This window comes from Lycium barbarum, chromosome 9 (assembly GCF_019175385.1).
Source record: "Lycium barbarum isolate Lr01 chromosome 9, ASM1917538v2, whole genome shotgun sequence".
In the NCBI taxonomy this organism is placed as follows: domain Eukaryota; kingdom Viridiplantae; phylum Streptophyta; class Magnoliopsida; order Solanales; family Solanaceae; genus Lycium; species Lycium barbarum.
The window spans coordinates 26,979,704-27,004,078 of NC_083345.1; the positions used below are offsets into that span (position 1 = coordinate 26,979,704).

Below are 24,375 nucleotides of genomic sequence, written 5' to 3' on the forward strand. Positions count from 1 at the left end.
TGATAATCCCTCCTACTCTTGCCTTCTTCATCCTTATTAAAGAGATACCATATGTGTTGATCTTGAATTGTTGAGTTCTTGATCTCTTCCAATGTACTGGACAACTACTGATTTGAGTCTTGTAATTATCTACAATGAAACAAATATCTCTCCAAGACAAGTAAGTGTTTAATTTGTGTAAAGTGTTTATATAATATGATTTGACTTAAAAGTTAACTTGATTTACAATTTTATAAACATAGTAAGATCTCTTCATACTTGTACCTCCCATTTTTCACAGCTCCCAGTTGATAATCATGGGGAGTATCTTAGTGATAGCTTTATGTAAAGGATTGGCATCACCAACAACCCACTAGCTCCATACAAGATTAACATTCACATTAGAGAGTTTGATACCAAGAGGATTTTCAAAGTATTGCCACACTCTTTTGACAACATCACTAAGAACAAATAGGTGATTCAAGGTTTCAGATAAAGGGTTTGAACAACAGTTACATTTGGAATACATTCTGAACAAACTTTGTAGCTTCTTCTTCATAACTCTCCAATTTAGGAAAGCAACTTTGAAAGGTGAAGTTCTATACCAAAGATTTTTGGAAGTATCATTAATATTTTTCTTTTCTTTTTCTGGTAAGTTCCCTGGCAGAAGCACATGTAAACTTGCCATCACAATTGATTATCCATATACAAATATCAGGCCTACTAGAATCATTGATGTCATTGTTGACATCCAATTTTGTCCCTCCTTTATTCCAATTTATTTCCTTGGGCTTCTAATTTTATTGTTAATCTAAATACTTTTATTCACTAATCACTACTATGTTATTACTATTGCTGCTATTATTTATAAGTATCGCCACTTTATTATAATTGCTATTTTAATATCACCCTCACATTATTACCTATTTATTGCTTGTTAATCATAAAGTTAAGCTAGTTAATATTTCTTACTCTATTATTACATTATCTATATATTTATAGTTTTGCTATTATTAGTAAATTAGTAAAATTGAATTGTATCCTTATTACTATTAATTACTAATTGTGTGATTGTTACATATGCTTTCCAAGTTATAAATTTCTATAAAGAAACATGAGGAATTGGATTAGAATATGGAGAAGACCAAGCACATAGCCATGAGATAGCCCATTTTTCGGCCAAATTAGCAGCCCATTACCCGACTAGCCCACATTTTCAACTCACCAGCCCACATCCAAACCGACCCGACCCAGCCCATTTTCGTTTTCTTCACCACCACCTAAACGAACCCTAATCAAAACAAACACAGCCCTCTTCTCTCCTCTCTCTCCCTCATCCATTTTCAGACAAACCACCATGTTCTCTTTCAACATCACAGATCTGTGCCCTCCACTTTCGTGCAATACGCACAACGCATACTCCCTTCTCTTTCCTACTCTCTGTCTTCTTCAACAAACTTGACAAAACCACAGAACTCTTTCGCAAAAAAATAGGCCATACATGGCCATTTGAGGAAAAGGAGTTAATGGCCGGTCCTTTCCCCTCAGAATTTCAACGATTGGGGGTTAGATTTTATTTTCTTTCGCTGTTCCTCTGTTTGCGATCGGCAACAACTTTAAATGCTTTTGTCCATTTATGAAGGAAAATCTTTCTTTATCAGATTCTTTGATTTTCTCAAGTACAAGTTTTAAATGGGTTTTGTCCATTTCTCTGGTTCTGATCGAGTAAGGGAAAGGACATAAAAAATCCGAACGTTGCACAAAACCCCGCCCAATTGGCGAACCTAGAAAACCCTAAATCAGCCTATAAATATTCGTTTTCATCATCCATGAAAGGACAGTTCTTGAGCCGCGGAACCACTCTTACAATATCGACATTTTTTGAATACTCGTTTGGAGTATTAAGTGGTTTTATCAATTCTGTTATATCTTGAAATCAATTCGGATTTGAGTTTTCTAAATACCTAACCCCTCTTGAAGCATTCATATTTCTATCACTATATCGGAAAAACACTCATTTGGAGTGTTAAATTATTCATTTTTATAAATTCGGCTTTTACTTTGGAGTCGAGGATATATCGGAGACTCGACACCCCGTTCACTGCACCCGACAAAGGTGATTTTCCTTCCTTCTAGTTTCTTTAGAATTCGACCTGCTTGATGGTTATGTGTGCCAGGTTTAGTTAATTTTATGTGTTAATTGCTAGTTCAGGCATGTTTATGCACGTTTTAATTCTTGTTTAGCTGTATCGACATGTCGGTTGTTGGTTTAGTTCATGTTTGGTTTGAGTTTAGTATGCATATGTTGTTTCGTGGATGATCTGGTCCTATTTTGTGTTTGTTCGAATAATATTAATAGGGTCATGAATGTCCTGTTTGAATCTAAACTCGGTTATCGTATAAGTCATTCAAGAAGAGTGCATAACATAGTCAAACCCAGTTTGGTTTCTTTTTTGTTGAGCAGTTCACTGTCCAGATCCGAGTGTGAGTTAGTTCGTTAGTTATATGATTAGCGGATTTATACCAAAGCTACCACCACCTAAGCTTTAAGATTTAGACTTTATTGTGTAATTAGCTTCAGTTCTGTTTGAAACGTTTCGTCAAGACATAATTTTGTATTATGGGCTGAAGATTTTAATTGTCTTCTTGTTCGATTACTCGTCAGATTCTTCTTTGACTTCTTTAATTATGATTCAGTATTTTTGCTCCATGAAAGAATTGGCAGTGAGCATATTTTCAACCTCAACTAAAAATGATGTTTGCTTCAAAATATTTAGTTCCCTTTATATGTTCATATTATTAAGACTTGATGATAAGCTGTACATAGGTTGTATAAGTCTATCTGAACCTAAATCTATGCCCAGTTGAGATTAAGTGACATATGATCTTCAAACTGATTAGTCCCTGTTCCATTCAATACCTTTTTTTTGTTCGTGCTTCCCTATTTTTGATCTACTTCTGGCTTAAAATTTAGCTCATTACCTTTACCCATCCTCCCTTTACTTGTTGATTCTTTTGGCATATTGTTTGGATTCATGTGAAACAGTCAACTCGACTATCAAACTAGTAGGTGCAGTAAGAATTATTTCCGGTTCGTAACCTATCATGTGTAGGATAACAAGGAATTAATCTTATGGTCAGTTTGAATCCTAGTCTACCAGAGATTTCGGAGTTTTAATGTTAAAAAGAGTGATGTTATAAATAGTAGGTGTAGTAAGAATTGTTATCCAGTTTTGTTACTTACTTTCCATGTTTTGTTTCTCGTTGCTTTCAACTGCCGTTGTTGTTTTTACTGTGGCTTTCATTTATACCTCAAAGACTGTGTCCTTTTTTCATCTACTGTTGTTTTACTGTGTTTTCTCCCCTGTATACAAAGCATATTTGAGTTCACTACTCTTCCTTCTTTGAGTTATGATATTTTGCATCACCGAGTATTTAGACTCATACTAATCTTTTTCTTTTGTTTTATGCATGACCATTCGCATACGAGTCCCCTCGGACCCGTCCTCTTCCGCATCCGATGTTGGGCTAAAGCCCAACAAAACCCTCTCGAGTCATCCCAATCTGCTGCACAGAAAGATTCTTGGGCCAAATCCCACATGGCGAAAGAAACGATTGCAGCAGCGTTCAAATGGGTTAAGCCTATTTAGTTACATTTGCTTCCCCTATTCTATTCCTTTCGTGTATTTAACTTGTGTGGATTGTCTAACATTTTATCTTATTGTGATTTTCTTAGCTTAGACAAATCCTAGCGGGGTTCGTAGGAATTATAGTTTTGGGAGATTAAGTAGGACCATTTGAAACTTAGAATGGTAAAATGTTAACATCTACAAACATTTTGGGCTAAACAAGATGATTTCCTAAAAGGATGCCAAAAGTTAAATAATAATCGTACCTTTCAAATAAATCATGTTGATTTCATAACGTCTTAAATAGTAAAGGCTTGGATCATTTTTAGACATTAAAATCCCCCCCCCCCCCCCCCCCCCCCAATTTCCGACGATTTCGTCATATTTTAATAATGTAAAACTTTAAAATTTACCGAAATTAATGTTACGATGACTCTTTTTTTAGTTAGCATAACTCATTTTCTCCAAATATTTACAAAACGTTATACATTCCGCATTTCTCCCAGTTTATTTGCAGCTAAACTCTTTTAGGCAAATTGTTATTTACTACCCATCTTTTTTTAAAATAGCATTCTTATATATCATTCCATAACTTTAGCAATACTTATATAATTTTTTTTATTACTATAAAATATTACATCCACATTCTTAGCCTAATTAAATTTGAGTTCGGTCGGATTAACCATTATTAATGGAATTTAGAGGATGCCTAATACCTTCCCTTTAGGTTAGTTGAACCCGTACCTAGAATTCTGGTTTCGTAGATTTAAAACATAGTTAACTTTAAAAATAACTTTAATTAACTTTAGGTGCTTAATTCACCGTAAAATAATTAGGTGGCGACTCCCAACTTTAAATAACCCCGGAATTACCGGAATATTATAAACTATTTTGACTTAGGTTAAAATAGGGTATAACAGTCATCTTATCAATAAGATTCTGGAGAGTGGAATGGCACTGTACAGTAATTAACCTTCATGAATTCAAATCATTAAATTATACAAACTTTATACCTTGATTTGATTTTTCTTTATTAAGCTAACTTTTCAATTGCTGTTTTCCATTTTTCCCACTATTTTAATATAGTTATAAGTCAATGAAGATTCTAAACTCGTACTTAGTGAATTATGTTGGAAAACTTTATACAGTCCACACAAGATCGCAAGTAAATCATTAGACATAAATATAAATCTAGAAGATTAGTAAGGCACTAACCTTGTTCCATTGCAAGAATTGACCGGAGGAAGTAGGATCTTCTAAGTCTAGATACTGCTCTTTATTGTTTCTTCTCAGAGATGGGATAGAAAAGAAAAGAGGCATTGTATCTGACTTAAGGACCATATCCTTATATAATCCGTTTAGGTGCCTTTTCAGGTTTAAACGGTACCTTTTCAATAAGTCTCCATCAAACATCAAGAAAAAACCAATAGGTTTCTACTTATTTAAAATAACCCCCATATTAATTGATATTTACTTTATAAGTCCAAATATTTTAATAATTTATTAGATCATCAACTTCCTTTAATGATAGCATATCTATGTATAAATATATTAATATGTGAGTCCATAAATAGAAATTTACTAACAATCTCCCACTTGGACCACATATATTTTTGAATAACAATACATAGATAAATTTTTAGTGTGCACAAACTTTTGCTATCTTAATTGAGATATCTCAAACAATCTCGTCCATCGGTAATACCAATATAGGATCAAAGCGGTTTTAGTAACATATATTCGTAACTAAACCCATCAATGGTCACATACATTAGTAAATACCAATGACATAGATTAACCCCGGAAATTACATGTAAAATGATCTAAGTCATGTCTATTTCCAACTGGTCCTACCTTGACTTGAATAGTTCCAAAATCACTTTCTTATACCTTATGCAAAACCGCAATAGAAAGTCAATAACTTTATTTTCAGAGTTTTCAATAATCACTCAAAATTCATAAATTTCATAAAACTTTAATCTGTACAGAAAATATACTTGTACATGTCAAAAACATAAATAAAACGACAAACTCCCACTGAAGTGGCTCATCAAAGAGTCCAAGGATATCTATATAAGCTACAGTCTCATAAAAAAAAATTTAGGTTGCAACCTTTCATGAGCGGATCCGCAATAATAGAGTTTGTACTAATATGCTCTATTGACACAAGAAGGTTGTGAACTCTAATCTAATGTATATATGCTTTAGTTTCGACGAACTTCGAATATACATATTCCAAACACATATATATCCAAAAAAGGGCTCGTCTCAAGATACCTAACTGTTAGAGGTTGTGTGTCCACCAAATAATGTATGAGGGACCTGGTTGTGTACCAGTTCCCTTATGCAGTGCAGTAAGTAAAGAAGGCATGATTTTTACTGTGGAAAACTCCTTGCTCAAGGAATTAAAAATCACGACCTACCCCAGTAGGATTTCAACTCCACTACACGAGCAACTTCAGGTTACAATCCTATCGTAAGCTAGGAACTAACTCCCGTAATCCCTCACCCTTACAATAGCGCTTATGCAACCTAGGAACTAATCCCCATAGTCCCTCCACCTTTGCAATACACCGATTGCAAACAGCTCAACTTAGCTAACTCTAGATAAGGACCACTAATACACCTAGACTAACTCTAGCCTAGTGTACCACTCAAAAGCTTGTGAAAACACACTTCAAACAAGCACACTTTGAGAATTTAAAAACACCTACAAACAACTTCTAAACAAGAAAAGTAGGTTTACAGTTTAAGCACAAACGAACAAAGACTTACAACAACATAAAGAACTTAGACTAAATCTGTGTCTGGATCAGGTTCTTCAGTTTTGCAAGTGACTTGTTCTTAAGAGAACTTGAGAACTTGTAATGGCAAAGATTTGCTCGATTTTGATTAGGTTTTTTAAGTCTACTCAATATGTTGCCATCATGTTGTATATATAGTGGGAGCATATGAGGTGAATAGAGACCACTCTTCAATTTTGACCTAAAGCATGGGCCAACTCACAGTTGTACTTGTATGCAGCAAGTGACTTGGCTTTACAGCTGTCTCTGCCGACAGTGCAAGGTGCACAGAGAGCATATTACAAACCAGGTCTCTATTTGCTTCTGAAACAGTTTGACAATTATCAAAACACGAATGCACTTGGGACTATCACCAACACACCATTATTATTTAGTCTTTGGACATAAATAATAATTTGTAAGTGGTACTCTTATACATAGTTCATTAATATTGACTACAAAACGGCCTAGTAACATGTCTTTCTTTGGACCGACACATTACCAACATGATATTACTAAATGTATCACATATTCACGACTATCCATAATCTAGCCAAAATAATCTTCCCTTGGGAAAATTATTTCGCATAGATAAAATATGCTCAAATGTCCAAACAAATAAATTTTATCTAATAGAGGTTACTTTTGTAACAAACTAGACTAATCTATTCAATTTGAAACAAGTAGCACACAACATAATAGTTAAGGTATTAGAATTTGAACAAAAAACTCTTGAGTAACATTCCTAGTATAAATAACTATTTATTTTTATACGCAGCGGAAAATAGCAAAAAATATGTCAAGCAGCTATAATGGTTTACATTCTTATTCCTCAAAATAACTGTATAAGGAACTCCCACTAATCCATGAGTCCTTAAAAAATATAAAGACACAATAATATACGCATCAAAATAGTCAACATAAATCAAGTAAACACACTTTATAGGGCTAACATCATACATATACTTCCAACATCACCTTTGGGCAGAAGTTTGCAAGTCGCACGAAATTTACTAACTATAGAACTGAAACAATCTAAATACAAGAACCCTTCGAACATTACCGCACCTTTGGGTGACCGGAAAAATTCGTTCTTAATATTTAAATGTTTCATTCTAGCCCAATCAATTCCCTCATATTAATTGTACCTTTGAGCAACCGGCTAATTACCTAATAAATTGATCGCAATATTAATACGATACCATTATATGGTTGACACATCTTGACTATCAAATTTAAGATGCTTTGGCCACTCTCAAATTTGTAGATACGTAAATTTGGTATTAATGATATTGCTTAATGTCATACTCCATATGAAATTTTCAAAATCTAATACCTTATAGCTTTAGGATGCGTTAGCAATCCTAAAATCTTATTTTTAAGAAAATTTCATGACATTAGTCCGTTAATTCAATGTCATTCCAGATGAAATTCATCACAACCTAATACCTTATAGTTTTGGAATCTGTTGGGAAATTCCTATTTCTTTATATTTAATGAAAAATTTCTTGACATTGACACATCAAGTTTTAATGTCATATTCCATATGAAATTCTTTAAACTCAATACTTCATGATTTTAGGATGCTTGGGCTACTCCTAAAACCTTAATAAATCTAGAAAATTTTCATGACATTTGTCCTCCAATTTATCTTGTTTAAGTCCGAAGAAATCAATCTCGACAAAAACTATAAATAGAGATTAACAATTAAACCAAAATAATACTTAAGGAAACTGCATAAACTTAAACAAATATTCAAAAAGAAATCTGAATATGCATATAGGAGGAACATTATAATTATCTCATAGTGTAGGGATTAAATTACAAACACTGAAATCAAACTCATGCAAATCGGGTTGCACAATACATTAAACATGAGATTTCACCTCCTTAATGGCCGAAGCAAATATTCTGAATGGCCCAGAATTTCAATAACCCACAATATTCATTTTAACTCAAAAATAATGTTAACTTAATTGCTTGTAAAGTCTAAATTGCATTAAGATAGAATTATTCCAAGCAACTAACTCCCTTATGGTACATCAGTTAGTTCCTCAATTAAATTACCACGGTTCAATGTCACAATTTCATAGACAAAGTTATATTTAAACACTAAATTTAATTAAAATATCTCCATGTACCAATTATATCTAATCTGGCAATGGATAAAAGCTTATAAAAGAGGCTTTGCTGATACGGTGGCACCATTCGGCCTCGCCAACAAAAGCGTTTCCTTTGTTTCTTTCGGTTGATAATTTACAACGTATCAGTCGAACAAACACAAGAACACCGCTGCCCCAAAAATTTTCTTTGACAGTGTCGAATCAAATGCTTAGAAGAAGAACACAGATATATAATAATCTGCATGACCGCCTCATAAAAAAGAGAAAAAACTACCTACTTTTTTCCCAAAACTTGAGTCAAATAAATTAGAGAAGATCTGCAGAGAACTATACCAATATCTGAAAACCAAATTGCCTTTTCAAAACTTGTCATAACATAAGTTTTAGTGTATATATTTTCATTTCATATATAGTGAAAGAAACGAAAGAAGGGGCAGATGCTTTGATTTTTTTTTTTAACTTGGCAAGCAGAAAAAAAAAAAAAAAAAATCTTCTTCAAGAAATTGAGAAACTCATATATAAGTTTAACCATACTATACTGAATATCACATCTAATGATCTAACAAGACAGTGTTCTGATATCACTAAAACTTTATATAGTCCACACAAAAGCACAATGCACAACTTGGTTCGAACTGAAAAAACAACTGAGATAACTGTAGATCGATCAATGAAGAAGATGAGTGAATAAGGAGGATTTAGATACGAATTTGTGCAACTCCTACCAACAAGGAGATATGTTTTATGGCCTATTACAAAAATGTTTTCAAATTATGACTCCTTTAAGATATCGGCAAAAACTATTCGGGAAATCTGATAAATAAAATACAAGGGGGGTTTTATAATACTATTTTCTCCGAAGAAGTGGAATTAATCGTGAATATAATTTCCTCCAATTAACTTAGTACGAGAGCAGAAAAACATGAGGAGAGTCCTTTGAATGTGCATGAGATGGCGGTAGCACAAGCAAATCATAGTCCTAGTACGTATCACAATAAATTTCATCAGCATCAATCGGGGACAGGAGAAACAATAGATACATACACGAATATTTGTTGCTTCTAACAAAAAAGGAAAACATCAATATTGTCTAGCTGTGATGGACCGTAAGAACTGGCTAGAAGAACCACTCCAAGACTGACTATGACCATGCATACTTCTCATTTTGTTGGATCCCCTCCTGTATTTTGTTGTGTTACGTATTAACTATTACTAATATTTCCAATCTTTTATACTAAAAAAGAAAATTTGACCGTCACCGCGCCAAACACACTTCGGCGTTACTATTTGGTAGTGTGAAGGTGAGATTTACCTAAGTATTTAATATAGCTGCACAAGTAAGCAATATAATTGATATCACTTCATCTTCCAACAACTAATTAAGAGGCATGGTCATGAATAAAAAATCTCCAAATATATATGAAAGCAAGAGCAACATGTATTAAAATGTTTCTTTACTAAAAGGCAAAATGCATCAAAAATTATCCTGGCGATCCATTACACACCTAATATATTTAAAAGTGATATTTTTACCCCTCCAGAGCTGATGTGACATAAATAAAATTTATAATTCAAAAATAGGCAAGTGAAGTCAAAATTAAAATATTTTTTTTTTAAATTATTCCTCCACCACCACTGCCCTCCCCCCCCACAACCCCACCCCCGCCACCCCCATCTCTTCCAACTTCAAACCACCGCCACCACCACTGCCACCCCGCCCTCCCTTCTCCTCTACCTTCACGCCACCCTATACCCCCAAACCCTTTTTCTTCATTTCACCAACACCACCCTCCCCCCTCCCTCCCCACCGCCGTTCTCCTCCCCCATCCCGATCAAACTCCACCACCAAAGCAACAATCCTCCATTGGTATACTTGTGAAATTTCCATTGATGTAACGTTGATATTTGTATAATATGGAGCATCCGGATTCCAAACCCATTTTCCACTGAAAATATCACATTTTTCTGGTTCTTTAATGTCTATGTTCTGCTCTTCAGCATGGTATGTGGGTGAAATTTCAGATGGATTTCGGGTTACTAAATCTGCTGGGTAAAAATTAAATGGGTGGTAAAGAGGGATAAGACCAAGAACTGCAACTGCTAAAACTAAAAGTACAAATCTTTGAGCTGAAGTGGAGTATTTCCCAAAGGGAAGCTCCATTTCTTGGAGCTTTCTTTAATGGAAGGTTGAAAAGGAAAGTACAGATGGGAGAAAAGGAGCAAAACAATACGCTGGTTAAAAGTACATAGCAAATCTGTGAAGCACATAGCAAATCTCTTCAGCAGTGAAGCATGAAGGGCTTGGGGAGTCGGGGGTCGGGGTGGGGCGCGGGGTAGGGGTGAAATGGAGAAGAAGGAAAAAGAAAATAGTGCAAATTAAAAAGAAAAAAGAAAAAGTACTGAAAATAATAAAATTTATTTTATTTTCACGTGGCGCTGACGCGACATACACGTGTGGAACATCACACGCTGTGAAAGTGATATAATACCTTGCAGGGTGGTCTTAAATTCACTTTTAAGATGTTAAGGTGTGTAATAGGTCGCTCGTATAGTTTAGGTGTGATATCGATATTTTGGGTATAATTTAAAGGTGTTTTGATGTATTTTGCCTTTACTAAAAACATTGGCTTTGGTGTACCCCATACTATTAGGACATCTCCCATTGCTGTTAAAGATCGTATTCATGCAGCTCCCCTCCCCGTCCATACTTTGAAGATATTTCTCTCTCATTTTAGTTCCTCAGACAGCTGTTTCAATGACAAGTCTTTGGAATTCGCGATTTTTGTAGCACAAAAAAAAATTGAACCAAACTAGTATAAAAAAAAAACATTAATAGGTTTCACGCACGAATTTCGTGCGTGAAAGGACCAAACTGCAAAAATGCACTTAGGGCCTTTCACGCACGAAATTCGTGCGTGAAGGAGGCTTTGGTCAAAGTCAGTTTCTTATGCTTCTTTCTCACTATGATGGAAATCATGATTTGCAAGTTGTAGGCATCGAACGGATTGTCGTTTGTGCGTCAAGGTGGCTGAATCCATTAAATTTACTCATGAATAATTGAACTCTGGTAATGGTTGGTCTAATCAAGAAATAATTTAGGACGAATTGTGATACGTGCAAACGGGCTTGACACTATCTATTATTAGAGTCCGGAACCAAAATGCCCCCAAAAAATCACTTTGAACCAAAATACCCCAACAAAAAAAAAGTTACAAAACTACCTTTAGCACAGTAATTTATTGCGCTAAAGCAGGTCACGGAGACGGAGCCGTTAACTGCTTTAGCCTAGTATTTTACTGCGTTATAGAAGCAATTTTTTTTCTATAATGCAGTAAAATACTGCGTTATAGAAACAGTACCAAAAAAAATATATTCTATAACGTAGTAAAATACTGCATTATAGAAACAGTACTAATTTTTTTTTCTATAATGCAATAATCGTTGGTCAAAGTATGACGTTTCTGAGTCTTGACACACGACTAATCGTTGGTCAAAGTATGAAAAAAAACACTAAGTTTTTTCAAACAAAACTTACTTCAGGCACCTTTTCAACCCCTAAAATGACGATCCGAACGTCTATGTATCCTTGATGTATTGGGCCTACATTATTGTACGCAGAAAAATATCAGGTTATATATAAAATATTGACGTTTCGGAGTCTTGACACACGACTAATCATTGGTCAAAGTATGAAAAAAACACTAAGTTTTTTCAAACAAAACCTACTTCGGGCACCTTTTCAACCCCTAAAATGACGATCCGAACGTCCAAGTATCCTTGATGTATTGGGCCTACATTATTGTACGCAGAAAAAAATATCAGGTTCTATATAAAATATTGACGTTTCGGAGTCTTGACACACGACTAATCGTTGGTCAAAGTATGGAAAAAACACTAAGTTTTTTCAAACAAACTTACTTCGGGCACCTTTTCAACCCCTAAAATGACGATCCGAACGTCTACGTATCCTTGATGTATTGGGCCTACATTATTGTACGCAGAAAAAAATATTAGGTTCTATATAAAATATTGACGTTTCGGAGTCTTGACACACGACTAATCATTGGTCAAAGTATGGTAAAAAACACTAAGTGTTGCAAAAAATAAAGTTGGCCAATTTTTTTTTTTGGTACTGTTTCTATAGTGCAGTATTTTACTGCGTTATAGAATTTTTTTTTGGCTTTTCGCAACTTTTGATGCCAAGTCCAATTCCAATATTCAACCTTGGCACTTCTTCCAATCTAGTTTGAGCTTTGTCAGGAACGACGAAACATCCATCATTATTTGGGTCAAAAACATTAATTTGGACCAAAGCCTCCTTCACGCACGAATTTCGTGAAGTGCATTTTTGCAGTTTGGTCCTTTCACGCACGAAATTCGTGCGTGAAACCTATTAACGTTTTTTTTTGTACTAGTTTGGTTCAACTTTTTTTTTGTGCTACAAAAGTCACGGATTCCAAGTCTTTGTATCGTTGGAACAGTACCCTCATAAATGTAACAGAATTTGACAGGAGGAAAAGTTTTAGGGCCCGTTTGTCCATGAGAATTATTCACTTTTTTCCTGAATATCTTTTCACTTTATGGTGTTTAGCCATAAAAATTCCAAATACAACTTGAAGTTGTATTTAGAATTTGGAAAACAACCAAAACTTATTTTTCACTTTCAATATATTCAAACAACCAAATATTCTTTGCAAAATCTATAACCAAACACAACTCCATCTTTAACTCCAACTTTAACTCCACTCCAAAATACCAAATAAAGTAAAAAACATTAGGTTTTCATGGCCAAACGCCTACTTAATATGTGCCTCACACAACCGACTTTAGTTGTGTGACACTCCTTTTTGTAAGATAAAAAATTGAACCTAAAATATGTGAACTCAAAAGTGTAAGATGTGAATCCACCTTTTTTGTCTCACAAAAAAGAGCCTCACACAACTAATGTAGCTGTGTGAGACACATAGTAAAAATTTTGTGGCAGAAGTTACAATTAATTTCACATGCACAGTACTGTGACACACACGACAGTTGAAAGTAACAAAATGTATTGAGGTACAATGTCTCTTCAATGTGGTCCCATAACCTGAAATTAAGGTCAATATATTGACAGAGTCAAAGGTTATTATCATTATTGCAACTCAATCGAGTACAATAAGTTACTTATATACAGGGGAGTATTGTTTTAGATTATGATCAGTCCATGCTTAATATTGCAAATTGTTACATGTAACTGATTTTTCAATGACATGATTGTGCAAGTATTCTTCAATTCGCACTTAAACTCAACAACATCACTAAAGTGCTAAGTGTTTATGTCTGTATAGCAGTTAATTAACCAAACAAAAGCTACTGGATTATGTATACAGTGTTTTAATTTGCATATCATTACTTTATTTAATGTATTAGCTGCAGATCAATATTAGTTTGCTATGCTTGCATGCATTTTGGATAAATAGCAAAATCCCCACCATAATAACATATCAATTAGAATTGTGATCACTTAAGATACTTAAATTATTATATCAGAAGAAGCACCAACAAAGAGGAAATCATTCATGACTTGAAGGTTGTTGTGTGCACCAAAGTTGGAAATAATAGCCAGCCTTTTGCTTTCGTTACTACTCTGTAAATAGGATGTTTGTTTGAATAGGTTTGATTGGGAAATAGGCTCCTGGCATGGGAGAAAGGGATGTTGGGTTCTGATTAATTAGAAGCACAACTGGTTAGTTGGCCTTGGTTTTGTAATTCTTTACTGGTGATTAAAACAAGCTGCTTTAATTGTCAAAAATAAATAAATAATAATAATGATACTTAATTATTACCATAATCTAGATATTTGTCTTCTGATAGAAGCATAATATATATTGTGCTTGAAATTTTAACTATTTTATTTTCCTTTAATGGGTAAAGAATACATTTCCAGTGGTGTGTGGTTTTTAAGGCGCTTTAGAATTCTAAAAATTGCCGACAAGAAATGAGTGACCACAAAGTAGTTTAAACCACAAAAAGACTAATATGGTAGTAAAAAGTAATAATTTTCGAATAAATAAATTGATACTTTTGAAGAAACATCAGATCTAGTAGTAAAATAAATTTTATCTTTTAATAATTTTTACCCCTTAAATTTTTTTATATTCACACTTCCCTATATATATCATCGAGCATAGCTCCTCCTTCAGTATCCCGTAAATTAATTAAAGAAATCATCTTAATTCTCTCTTACGTACCAAGATGTTTGCTATTCTTCTGGGCGTTACTTTCACTAATTTTCATGAGGCGTTTCCTTCTAAGGCATTCGTCACAAAGAGTTTTCTTGATAGATTTTGCATGCGCAAAGCCTCCAATTTCACAAATGTGCACCAAATTAATGACGGCGAAAATAGTGCAGATTCTGGGAAATTACTCTGAAGAAGTGATGGATTACATGAAGATAACAATGGACAAAGTAGGTTTAGGTGACAACACATATTTGCCATTGGCTTTGCATAAAGACCCTTCTAGTCCATGCATGGATGCAGCAAGACAAGAGGCTGAATTTGTCATGTTTGGATCTTTGGACAATTTATTTGAAAAAAACTAAAATACTGTTAAAACCAGCTCGAATTCAACCATGGAAGCTTAAGAACCTACAATGGAGGTTCATCAATGGAAGAAGGAAGAGAGAGGAGTCAGTTAGAGAGAAGAGAGAGAATGGGAAAATGTTTTAACTAACTCAAAATTACAATCTGAAGATTACAGCTGTATATATAAAAATATCTAATCTAACAAACTCATCCCTAATTCAGTTATTTGTACAACTCATTAACTAACTAACTCCTACCTGATCTGGTACAACAAAAACAACACTGTGTACAACTGAGTTTACTCTATCCTTTATCTACATTTCTACACTCCCCTTCAAGTTGAGAATGAAATATGTTTTTCATTCCTAACTTGCCAAGTAGGTAGCCATGATGCTGATGACTTAATGCTTTGGTGAATAAATCTGCTGGTTGGTTCTGTGTTGAGATATGACTTGTTTTGATGAGGCCTTCTTGTAGTCTTTCCCTTATGAAGTGACAATCAATTTCGATGTGTTTGGTCCTCTCGTGATACATGGGATTGGATGCAATTTGTAATGTTGCCTTGTTGTCACAAAACAGATCAACAGACAATGTCAAATGCACCTGTATTTCTTTCAACAGCCCAGTCAACCACACTAATTCAGCTACAGTTTGTGCCATGCTTCTATACTCAGCTTCAGCTGAGCTTCTAGATATGGTGGTTTGTTTCTTAGCTTTCCAGGAAATTAGAGATGATCCCAACTTGATACAATATCCAGTGACAAACTTCCTTGACATTGGGCAGGCTGCCCAGTCTGAGTCACAAAAGGCCTGCACATAATCTCCACTACTACTTGACATTAGCAGACCAAGTCCCGGTTGCTTCTTTATATATTTGACTAGGTGCAAGGCTGCTTCATAGTGAGATTTCTTAGGTGCATGCATGAATTGACTTAGACATTGTACTGCATATGAGATGTCAGGTCTGGTAATTGTAAGATATAGAAGTTTCCCAACAAGTTTTTGGTAACTCCCCCTGTCTTCTAATGCATCATCTTAAAGTTTCCTTTGGTCTTCTAACACTACATCTGTGACATTGGCTTTCACAATCTCATCAAATTCAAGACTGGTAAGTTTGAGGTTCTGTTCCATGGGTGTCTCCTTATGTTTGGAACCTGATAGGCCAACTTCAGAAATCATTTCAAGGGCATATTTTCTCTGTGACCTTAGTATGCCCTCCTTTGATCTAGCAAACTCTATCCCCAAGAAATACCTCAGTTCACCTAAATCCTTAAGTTTGAATTTTTAGTGTAGTGCTTCTTTGGAATTCTGAATTTCTATCAGGTCATTTCCTGTGACCAGTAGATCATCTACATACACAAGTATAAGTACAAACTTATTGTGGATTCTCCTAGTGAATAGGGAGTAATCATGCTTACTTTGTTGAAAACCAGAAGAAAGGAGGGCCTGAGTGAGTTTGAGGTTCCATTGTCTGGAAGCCTGCTTCAGTCCATAGAGAGATTTTAGTAGCCTACACACCTTAGTCCCCCCTTGGCTACTAAAACCCTGAGGTAGAGACATATAGATTTCTTCCTCAAGATCACCATTGAGGAAGGCATTGTGAACATCCATTTGGTAAATAGGCCAGTGCTTAAGGGCAGCAGTAGTAATAACAGCTCTAACAGTAGTAAGCTTAGCAACTGGGGAAAAGGTATCATGAAAGTCAAGACCCTCCTGCTGAGTGTATCCCTTAGCCACAAGCCTGGCTTTGAACCTCTCAACTGAACCATCAGCATGGTATTTAATCTTGAAAACCCACTTACACTCAATAGGAGTGTGACCAGGAGGTAAATCTACAACCTCCCAAGTATGATTCTGCTCAAGGGCCTCAATCTCAAGCTGCATAGCCTTGACCCATCTATCATCTTTAATGGCTTGAGAATAGGTGGAAGGTTCAGTGTCAGAAGAGAAAGAGGCAAGAAAGCATTGATATTTAGGGGGAAGGTGAGAATAAGAGACAGAGTGGGCAATAGAGTGAGGAGAAGAGGAAGGAAGTGGTGGATGAGCATAATCAGTTAACCAAATAGGAGGTCTAGTGGGTCTGCCTGACCTTCTAGGAGGAGTATGAGTGGGAGAAGGTGTAGAAGGAAGGGGAGAAGACACAACAGGAAGAGGTGAGGATGAAGAAGAGGGAGAAGGAGAGGAAGAAGCAGGTGGTGAGGTAGGAAGTGAGGAGGAAGGAGGAGGGATAGGAGGAGCAGGTGGAAAATCAGCAAAACACTGAGTTGATGTTGGAACAGAAGAATAGAGAAAATGAGACATAGGAAAGGTGAAGGGAAAAATGTTTTCCTTGAAAGACACATCCCTACTAACAAACAGTTTAGCAGTAGCAACATCATAGACCTTATAGCCCTTTTGTGTAGAGGGATAACCCATGAAAACACCAGGAATGGATTTAGGGGAAAATTTGTCAGAAGAATTTGTCTTAGTAGCATAACAAAGGCAACCTAGAACTCTGATGTGATCAACAGATGGTGGTTTAGAGTGAAACAACTCATAGGGATATTTACCATGGAGAATAGGACTAGGTAACCTATTAATAATGTAGGATGCAGTGAGGAGACACTCCCCCCAGAATTTGAGAGGAATATGAGCTTGGAATCTTAAAGCTCTACTGACCTCAAGGAGGTGTCTATGTTTCTTTTCCACAACTCCATTTTGTTGTGGAGTGTGGACACAACTACTTTGATGCACAATTCCTTTTGATTTAAACAGGTTAAGACAAAGAACATTCAGGAACTCAAAACCATTATCAGATCTAAGAACTTTAATAGAAACACCAAACTGTGTGGCAACAAGTTGAATAAAATCTTGCAAGACAACATATACATCACTTTTCAATCTCAAAAGGAAAGTCCATGTTATTCGAGAATAGTAATCAACAAGGGTGAGAAAGTATCTATGGCCATTATAAGTACTTACCCTATATGGACCCCACACATCCATATGAACAAGATCAAAAGGCCTAACAGATTTTGTGGTACTAATGGGAAAAGGAAATCTGGTTTGTTTAGCTAATGGGCATACATGACAAATACAAGACTTTGAACTGGTAAACAAATTTTTTATAGTTGGGATTTTCTGCAAGGTGGTGAAAGGGGCATGACCAAGTCTTTGATGCCATAGAATGTTGGGCTGTGACTGTGTCTGAACTGTAGAAGAAAGGCACTGAGGAGTGGAAGCAGCAGCAGGTGTTGAAGGATTGAGGATGTAAAGGCCACCCTTTTGCTTACCAATCCCCTTCATCATGCCACTGTAGAGGTCCTGAAATAGGCAAAAATCAGGATAGAAAGTAACAGAACAGTTCAGATCTCTAGTATACTTTGAAACAGACAACAAATTAAATTTGAATTCAGGGACATAGAGCACATTTTTAATGGATTGATTAAGGAATATAGGACAAGAACCAATGTGTGTAATCTTAGTACTATCACCATTTGGGAGTTGAACTGTCGTGTGGCCAGTAACAGGAACAAGAGATGATAAAAGTTTCAAGGAAGCAGCCATATGATTAGAAGCCCCAGTGTCTATTATCCAATAGATTTGTTCAAGAATGGATTTTCCTGCCATGTTGGCCATAGCTGCTGACTGAGCTGAGGGATCTGTTGGACCTTGCCCTTTGCACAACATTTTTAACATTCTCACAATCTGATCATATTGCTCATTTGTAAAGACAGGAGTAAGGGCAGGAGCAGTGGTACCATCTGTGTTCTGGACTTCTACACTTGAGGTCATGTTGGCACTATGAACCATAAGAGTAACACTTCCTGAGCTCATGTAGGCATTGTGAGCCATGGTAGTAGCATTGTCATATGCACTCATCTTCCTATTGTTGAACTTGAAATGAGATGGATAACCAACCAGTTTGTAACAACTATCCCTTGTGTGTCCCTTCATCTTACAATGGTCACAAATCAGATGTGCATTTGTGAACCTCTTTCCCTTTATGTGGGATGCATTTGCAGTTATTGGACCACTACTATCATTCTCCAATGGTGCTTGCCCTAGCACCCCTGAATGTGAGCTAGATGCTCCATGAATTCTCTGACTCTCCTCTTGAATGAGCATGGAGTAAGTTTGGTCCAGACTAGGAACTGGATCCATCATTAGAATGTGACTCCTCTGATGAGCATATGTATCATTTAGGCCCATCAGGAACTTCATTAATTTCTGCTGGTGTAGGAACTCAACAAATGCCCTAGACTTAGGACAATCACACCCTGGGAATGGTATGACTGACTCAAACTCAGCCCACAAATCACATAATCTGGTGAAGTAAACTGCTACACTAGATGTTCCTTGTGATAGACTACTAACTTCTTTGTTCAAGTGATACACCTTGCTAGCATTGACTTTGTCAAACCTATCCTTTAGGACACTCCAAATCCTCTGAGCACTTGAGGAATAGACAATTCCTTTCCTCAATTCATGTGCTACTGAGTTCATAATCCATTGTTGAACTATAGCATTGCACCTATCCCACTGATGTGTTCTAAAAGCATCATTTTCGTAATCTCCCCTCTTACAACTGCCATCAATAAAACCTATTTTGTTCTTCACAAGTAATGACAATTTCATAGATCTACTCCATTCGGAGTAGTTCTCAGATCCTATAAGCAATTGAAGAACAAGTGTAACTCCAGGTGTATCAGATGGATGAACATACAATGGATCATTACAATCAAGCACTTGACTGTTAATAGATGCAGACCCGGTTGCATTCAAGTTAACTACATTAATGGGAGTTTCCGGTGCCATTTCAGTTTGTACAAGTGAATTAATCAACAATTCAACTTCAATCTAAACGAAATCAAGAAGGAAATCGCAATCGAACAATGAATAGAAAACTCGATTGCACACAGATTTTCGCACAATCAATAGAAAAAGAAGAAAAGAGAGAATTAACACTGAATCGATCTTACTTAGCAGCTTCCTGTGGATCGTTGTGAACTCAGCTTTGATACCATGTTAAAACCAGCTCGAATTCAGCCATGGAAGCTTAAGAACCTACAATGGAGGTTCATCAATGGAAGAAGGAAGAGAGAGGAGTCAGTTAGAGAGAAGAGGGAGAATGGGAAAATGTTTTAACTAACTCAAAATTACAATCTGAAGATTACAGCTGTATATATAAAAATATCTAATCTAACAAACTCATCCCTAATTCAGTTATTTGTACAGCTCATTAACTAACTAACTCCTACCTGATCTGGTACAATAAAAACAACACTGTGTACAACTGAGTTTACTCTATCCTTTATCTACATTTCTACAAATACAACCTAAGGATATTGGCATTTTAATTGTTAATTGCTCTGTGTTTCATCCTGTTCCATCTTTATCTTCCATGATTGTGAATCGTTATAAGATGAAGCACGACATTCTGTCGTATAATCTTACTGGAATGGGGTGCACTACCGGACTCTTGGCAATTCGACTTGCCAACCAACTTCTTCAGGTGAAATTAATTTTATGCTTTGATTTCTCCTGTTTCAATTTATATATGTTTGACTAGTAACGATGATTAAATGTTAATTTGATTTATATATATATACATATATTATTTGTTAATTTGATTTATATATATACATGTATTATTAGTGGTAGCGAAAGTAGTCATTAGTCGTTGAAAAGTTAGTTTAATTGATAAAATATCATATCAAAATTTAAAATTTAAAAATAGTGAAAGGTGTATCAATTATTGGAGATAAATATTTCGAATAGCGGAATAAAAAAAAAACAAGTACAATATAAATTGAACCGATGAAAGAATACTGCCCACTTGACATGAACAATAGTTCAATATTTAATTTGCAAATGCTGAAGTTTAATAGTTGTAAATAGTGGTTTGTCCGCAATATTTACAGAGATTAAATTCCGGTATTTGAAATATTGGCAAAATGTTGATAAGTATTTTAAGTTAAATAGAGTTATATTTTTACTCATAATTTTTTTAATTTTTTCCCTAGGTGTGATTAGAGTTCCACTCACTCCAAACATAACATTCAACTTTTCAATACTCTTTCTAAAATTTACTTTCAAATTAAATTTATTCTTTTATTTTTTTACTTCGACCAAATATTGTCCAAAAGCATATATCATTCACACTTTGTTTGCAAGATTGTTTACTAAACTGGAACAAGTGGTACTCAACTCTGACTGTACATTGGCTACAGGTTCGTGAAAACACATGTGCGTTAATATTAAGTACAGAGAACACTACAGACTGCATCTACGTGGGAAATGATATGTCCAAATTCATACCAAATTGCACATTTCGTGTTGGTGGAGCTGCCATTCTACTCTCTAATCGACCATCAGATAAAAAATTCTCCAAATACGAACTCCTTCATGATGTCCATACTCACGGTGCAAGTTTAGATCGTTCATACAAATCCATTTTCCTAGAAGAAGATGAACAAGGTTTTATTGGTGTATCCATAACAAAAGATCTCTTAGTCGCAGCAACAAATGCTATCGAAACCAATATTACCTTATTAGGTCCTTTAATCCTACCCTTGTCAGAGAAATACATTTTCTTGAAAAATGTTATTGCAAGACGACTTCTAAGGGTTAAAAATATCAGGAAGTACGTACCAAAATTCAATAAATCTGTTGACCATTTCTTACCACATGTTGGGGGATTGCCAGTTCTAAATCAGTTACAAAAAATCTTGAAGTTTGGTGATGAGAGCATGGAAGCTTCGAAAACTACATTGCAAAGATTTGGGAATACTTCGAGTAGTTCAATTTGGTATGAACTAGCATATGGAGAAGCCAAAGGGAGGATCAAGAAAAATGATCGTATTTGGCAAATGGCATTTGGGTCGGGTTTCAAATGTAGCAGTTTGATTTGGCGTGCCACGAGGTCTGTTGATTGCAATGACTTGAAAAATCCATGGAATGGAGAAATAGATATGGTTGATCCCAACTTGGATAGGACTGGAACATTCTATAACTATTTTGAACTGCCACAGGAATCTTGATTTTCATCATTGTGTGGTAATGTATAAGGTTCATTTGTATTAGACTTGATCAACGGTTCAAGATCAATATATCTTCGTTAGGTTCTGATTATTTTGACTCAGATATAAATAGCTAGTTATTAAGTTTAATGTATTCTAGTTCTCTAAATTTTAATGTAGGTACCTTGTTGCATAATGTGCGTTAACCATGATAGATGCTCCAAGTAATATTTTCCGACTTGGTTCCGTTAAAAAAGTTGAATAATATCTCAAGGGGGGAGAGTAATGGTTAAAAGTAATTTCGTCTCCACCTCTTAGGAAATTGGTTGGATTTGTGCGTACGAGAATTAAGAAGCCTACATATTTTGTGCAGTTCCGTATAGATTAGTAGACGTTCTGAATTCCTCATATATACACAACAGAATCACACAATACTCAAGCAACAAGTCATTATTATATGTAATTTTTGCTCAAACTTTCGGTATAGAAAAAAAAAGAAGCTTTTTCCATATAAAAGAGTCTAACTTTTAGAATGAGCAGTCTTTTTCTGTGTTGCCTTTGATATAGTCACCATTTTTTGTTTGTTCAACTTTCTAATGGAGTTAATAGTGCCATGAAGCGAATCCATGAATAAGGAGTTGCAGAAGAAAAAGAAAGAAAGTAAAAAGTTGCACTAGCGAGGGGAAGAAGAAGTTGCAGCCATGAGTAGTTTGAAATAATTTAAAGTTGACTAAACTTTAAATAATTTTTAAAAACTAAATGTATTTTAAATAGGGACTTAATCCGAATTCGTGCCGAGTAGAGCCCCATTCACGGCACTAACTTCTTTGTAGTTTTTTTTTCTTTTCACCGGGTGTCCACTACAACACAAGGCATATATTGCTACAAAATACATTGTAGTTAAATATAAAAATTTTCGTGGCTAAACACTTTAGCCACAAAAAAAATTTCTGTAGCATTCGTGGCAAAATGTAGCGTAGCTAAAAGTTAGCTACAAACTTTACATGGTCCGTGGCTAAGGATTAATACTTATTGCTACGAATGTTTTGTGTTATAGCTATGATGGTAAGAAATTTTTACCCCGAAAAATATATTTGTAGCAAGTGATTTTATTCTTTTGCCACGACAAAATAAACTCTGTGGCTATCTTTATGCTTTAGCCACGAAGTGATATATTGTGGAAAAAGATGTAATTTATTTTGCCACAAAAATTAAAATATATAGCTATGGTTACATATTAGCCTCTTGTTATTAATATTTATGTCTAGCTACAAATTCAAAATTTCATAGCTAGAAATTGGCATAAGATCCGTGGATATATTTTTATTATATATTAAATTATAAATTCTTGATATAAATTAATTTATTAGTAGCGATAAAACTTTTCATTGCAAATCTATTGTTATTTTTCCAGATTAAATATTTTCAATTGTTTCATATCCATACATATATTATGAACATTAACAACATAATAAGCTTAAGGTATGACTTAATTCATACAAAAAAAATACACAAATATATAACTAAAGTTCATAACATTCATAATACAAAATACTTCCAAATCATACCTATATGAGATTGTAGAATAAAACTAGATAGGCTGGATAGGAACAAATATTACAAACTATGCACAATATGTTATACATTTCAACCATAATCTGTAAAATTCTAAAGTTTCTCATATCAAAAAAAAAAAAAAAAAGCATTTGTCTGGGATTTGTGATGCTGCAACCCGCCCGATGATCTTCTTGCATTCAGGGAAAGGATGAAGTAGGTTTTACCTGCATCAATAAGCTGAAAGCCTCAAACAATGAAATAAAAATACTTTGTCACAAACTTATTTGTGAATCATAAAATAAAAACAATGGATATAAGTGCATTTTTATATATCTCCATACCATAAACAAAAAGGCTAAACGAATGTCTGCAAAGTCATTTTTCCTCTTCTCTAACTCTTGTCCATTAAAATGCATCTGTAAATTCAGAAAATTAAACTAACAATCAGCACAATAAAAATGAGCAAACCCAAAAAAAAAAAAAAAAATTAGTACAAAGATGAAGTTTGCTAAGTAACAATAATAGAATCTCAAGAAAGAAAAAAAAAGATTATGTCTTGGTAATTATCTTAACATATAACAAAATGAACAAACACAAAGTACAGTATTATAAATTTTTTTGTAATTTGAAGAGAGAAGCGCCGATTACCGATGGTCGAAGACAAAAAGGAACAAGTAATAGAGGTGGTGCGGCAGAGGGAGAAAATTGGAGTAAGATGTTTAGGTTTTGAAGATTTT

At 34.9% G+C, this 24,375-nt stretch overlaps 1 protein-coding gene and 1 long non-coding RNA gene across 2 annotated transcripts; one reads left to right on the top strand and one right to left on the bottom strand.

The window, feature by feature from the left end:
* Positions 1–20,520: 20,520 nt before the first annotated feature.
* LOC132611797 (3-ketoacyl-CoA synthase 20-like) lies at positions 20,521–22,102 on the top strand. Its single transcript, XM_060326169.1, has 2 exons — positions 20,521–20,574; positions 21,293–22,102. Exons 1-2 carry the CDS (start codon positions 20,521–20,523, stop codon positions 22,100–22,102), a joined length of 864 nt encoding a protein of 287 aa, XP_060182152.1.
* A 1,437-nt stretch (positions 22,103–23,539) lies between these two features.
* Positions 23,540–24,375, bottom strand: LOC132611355 (uncharacterized). The gene is made up of 3 exons (XR_009571603.1): positions 24,287–24,375; positions 23,980–24,054; positions 23,540–23,862 (listed from the first exon to the last, which is right to left on the bottom strand). It is a non-coding gene; the product is annotated as an uncharacterized LOC132611355 (long non-coding RNA).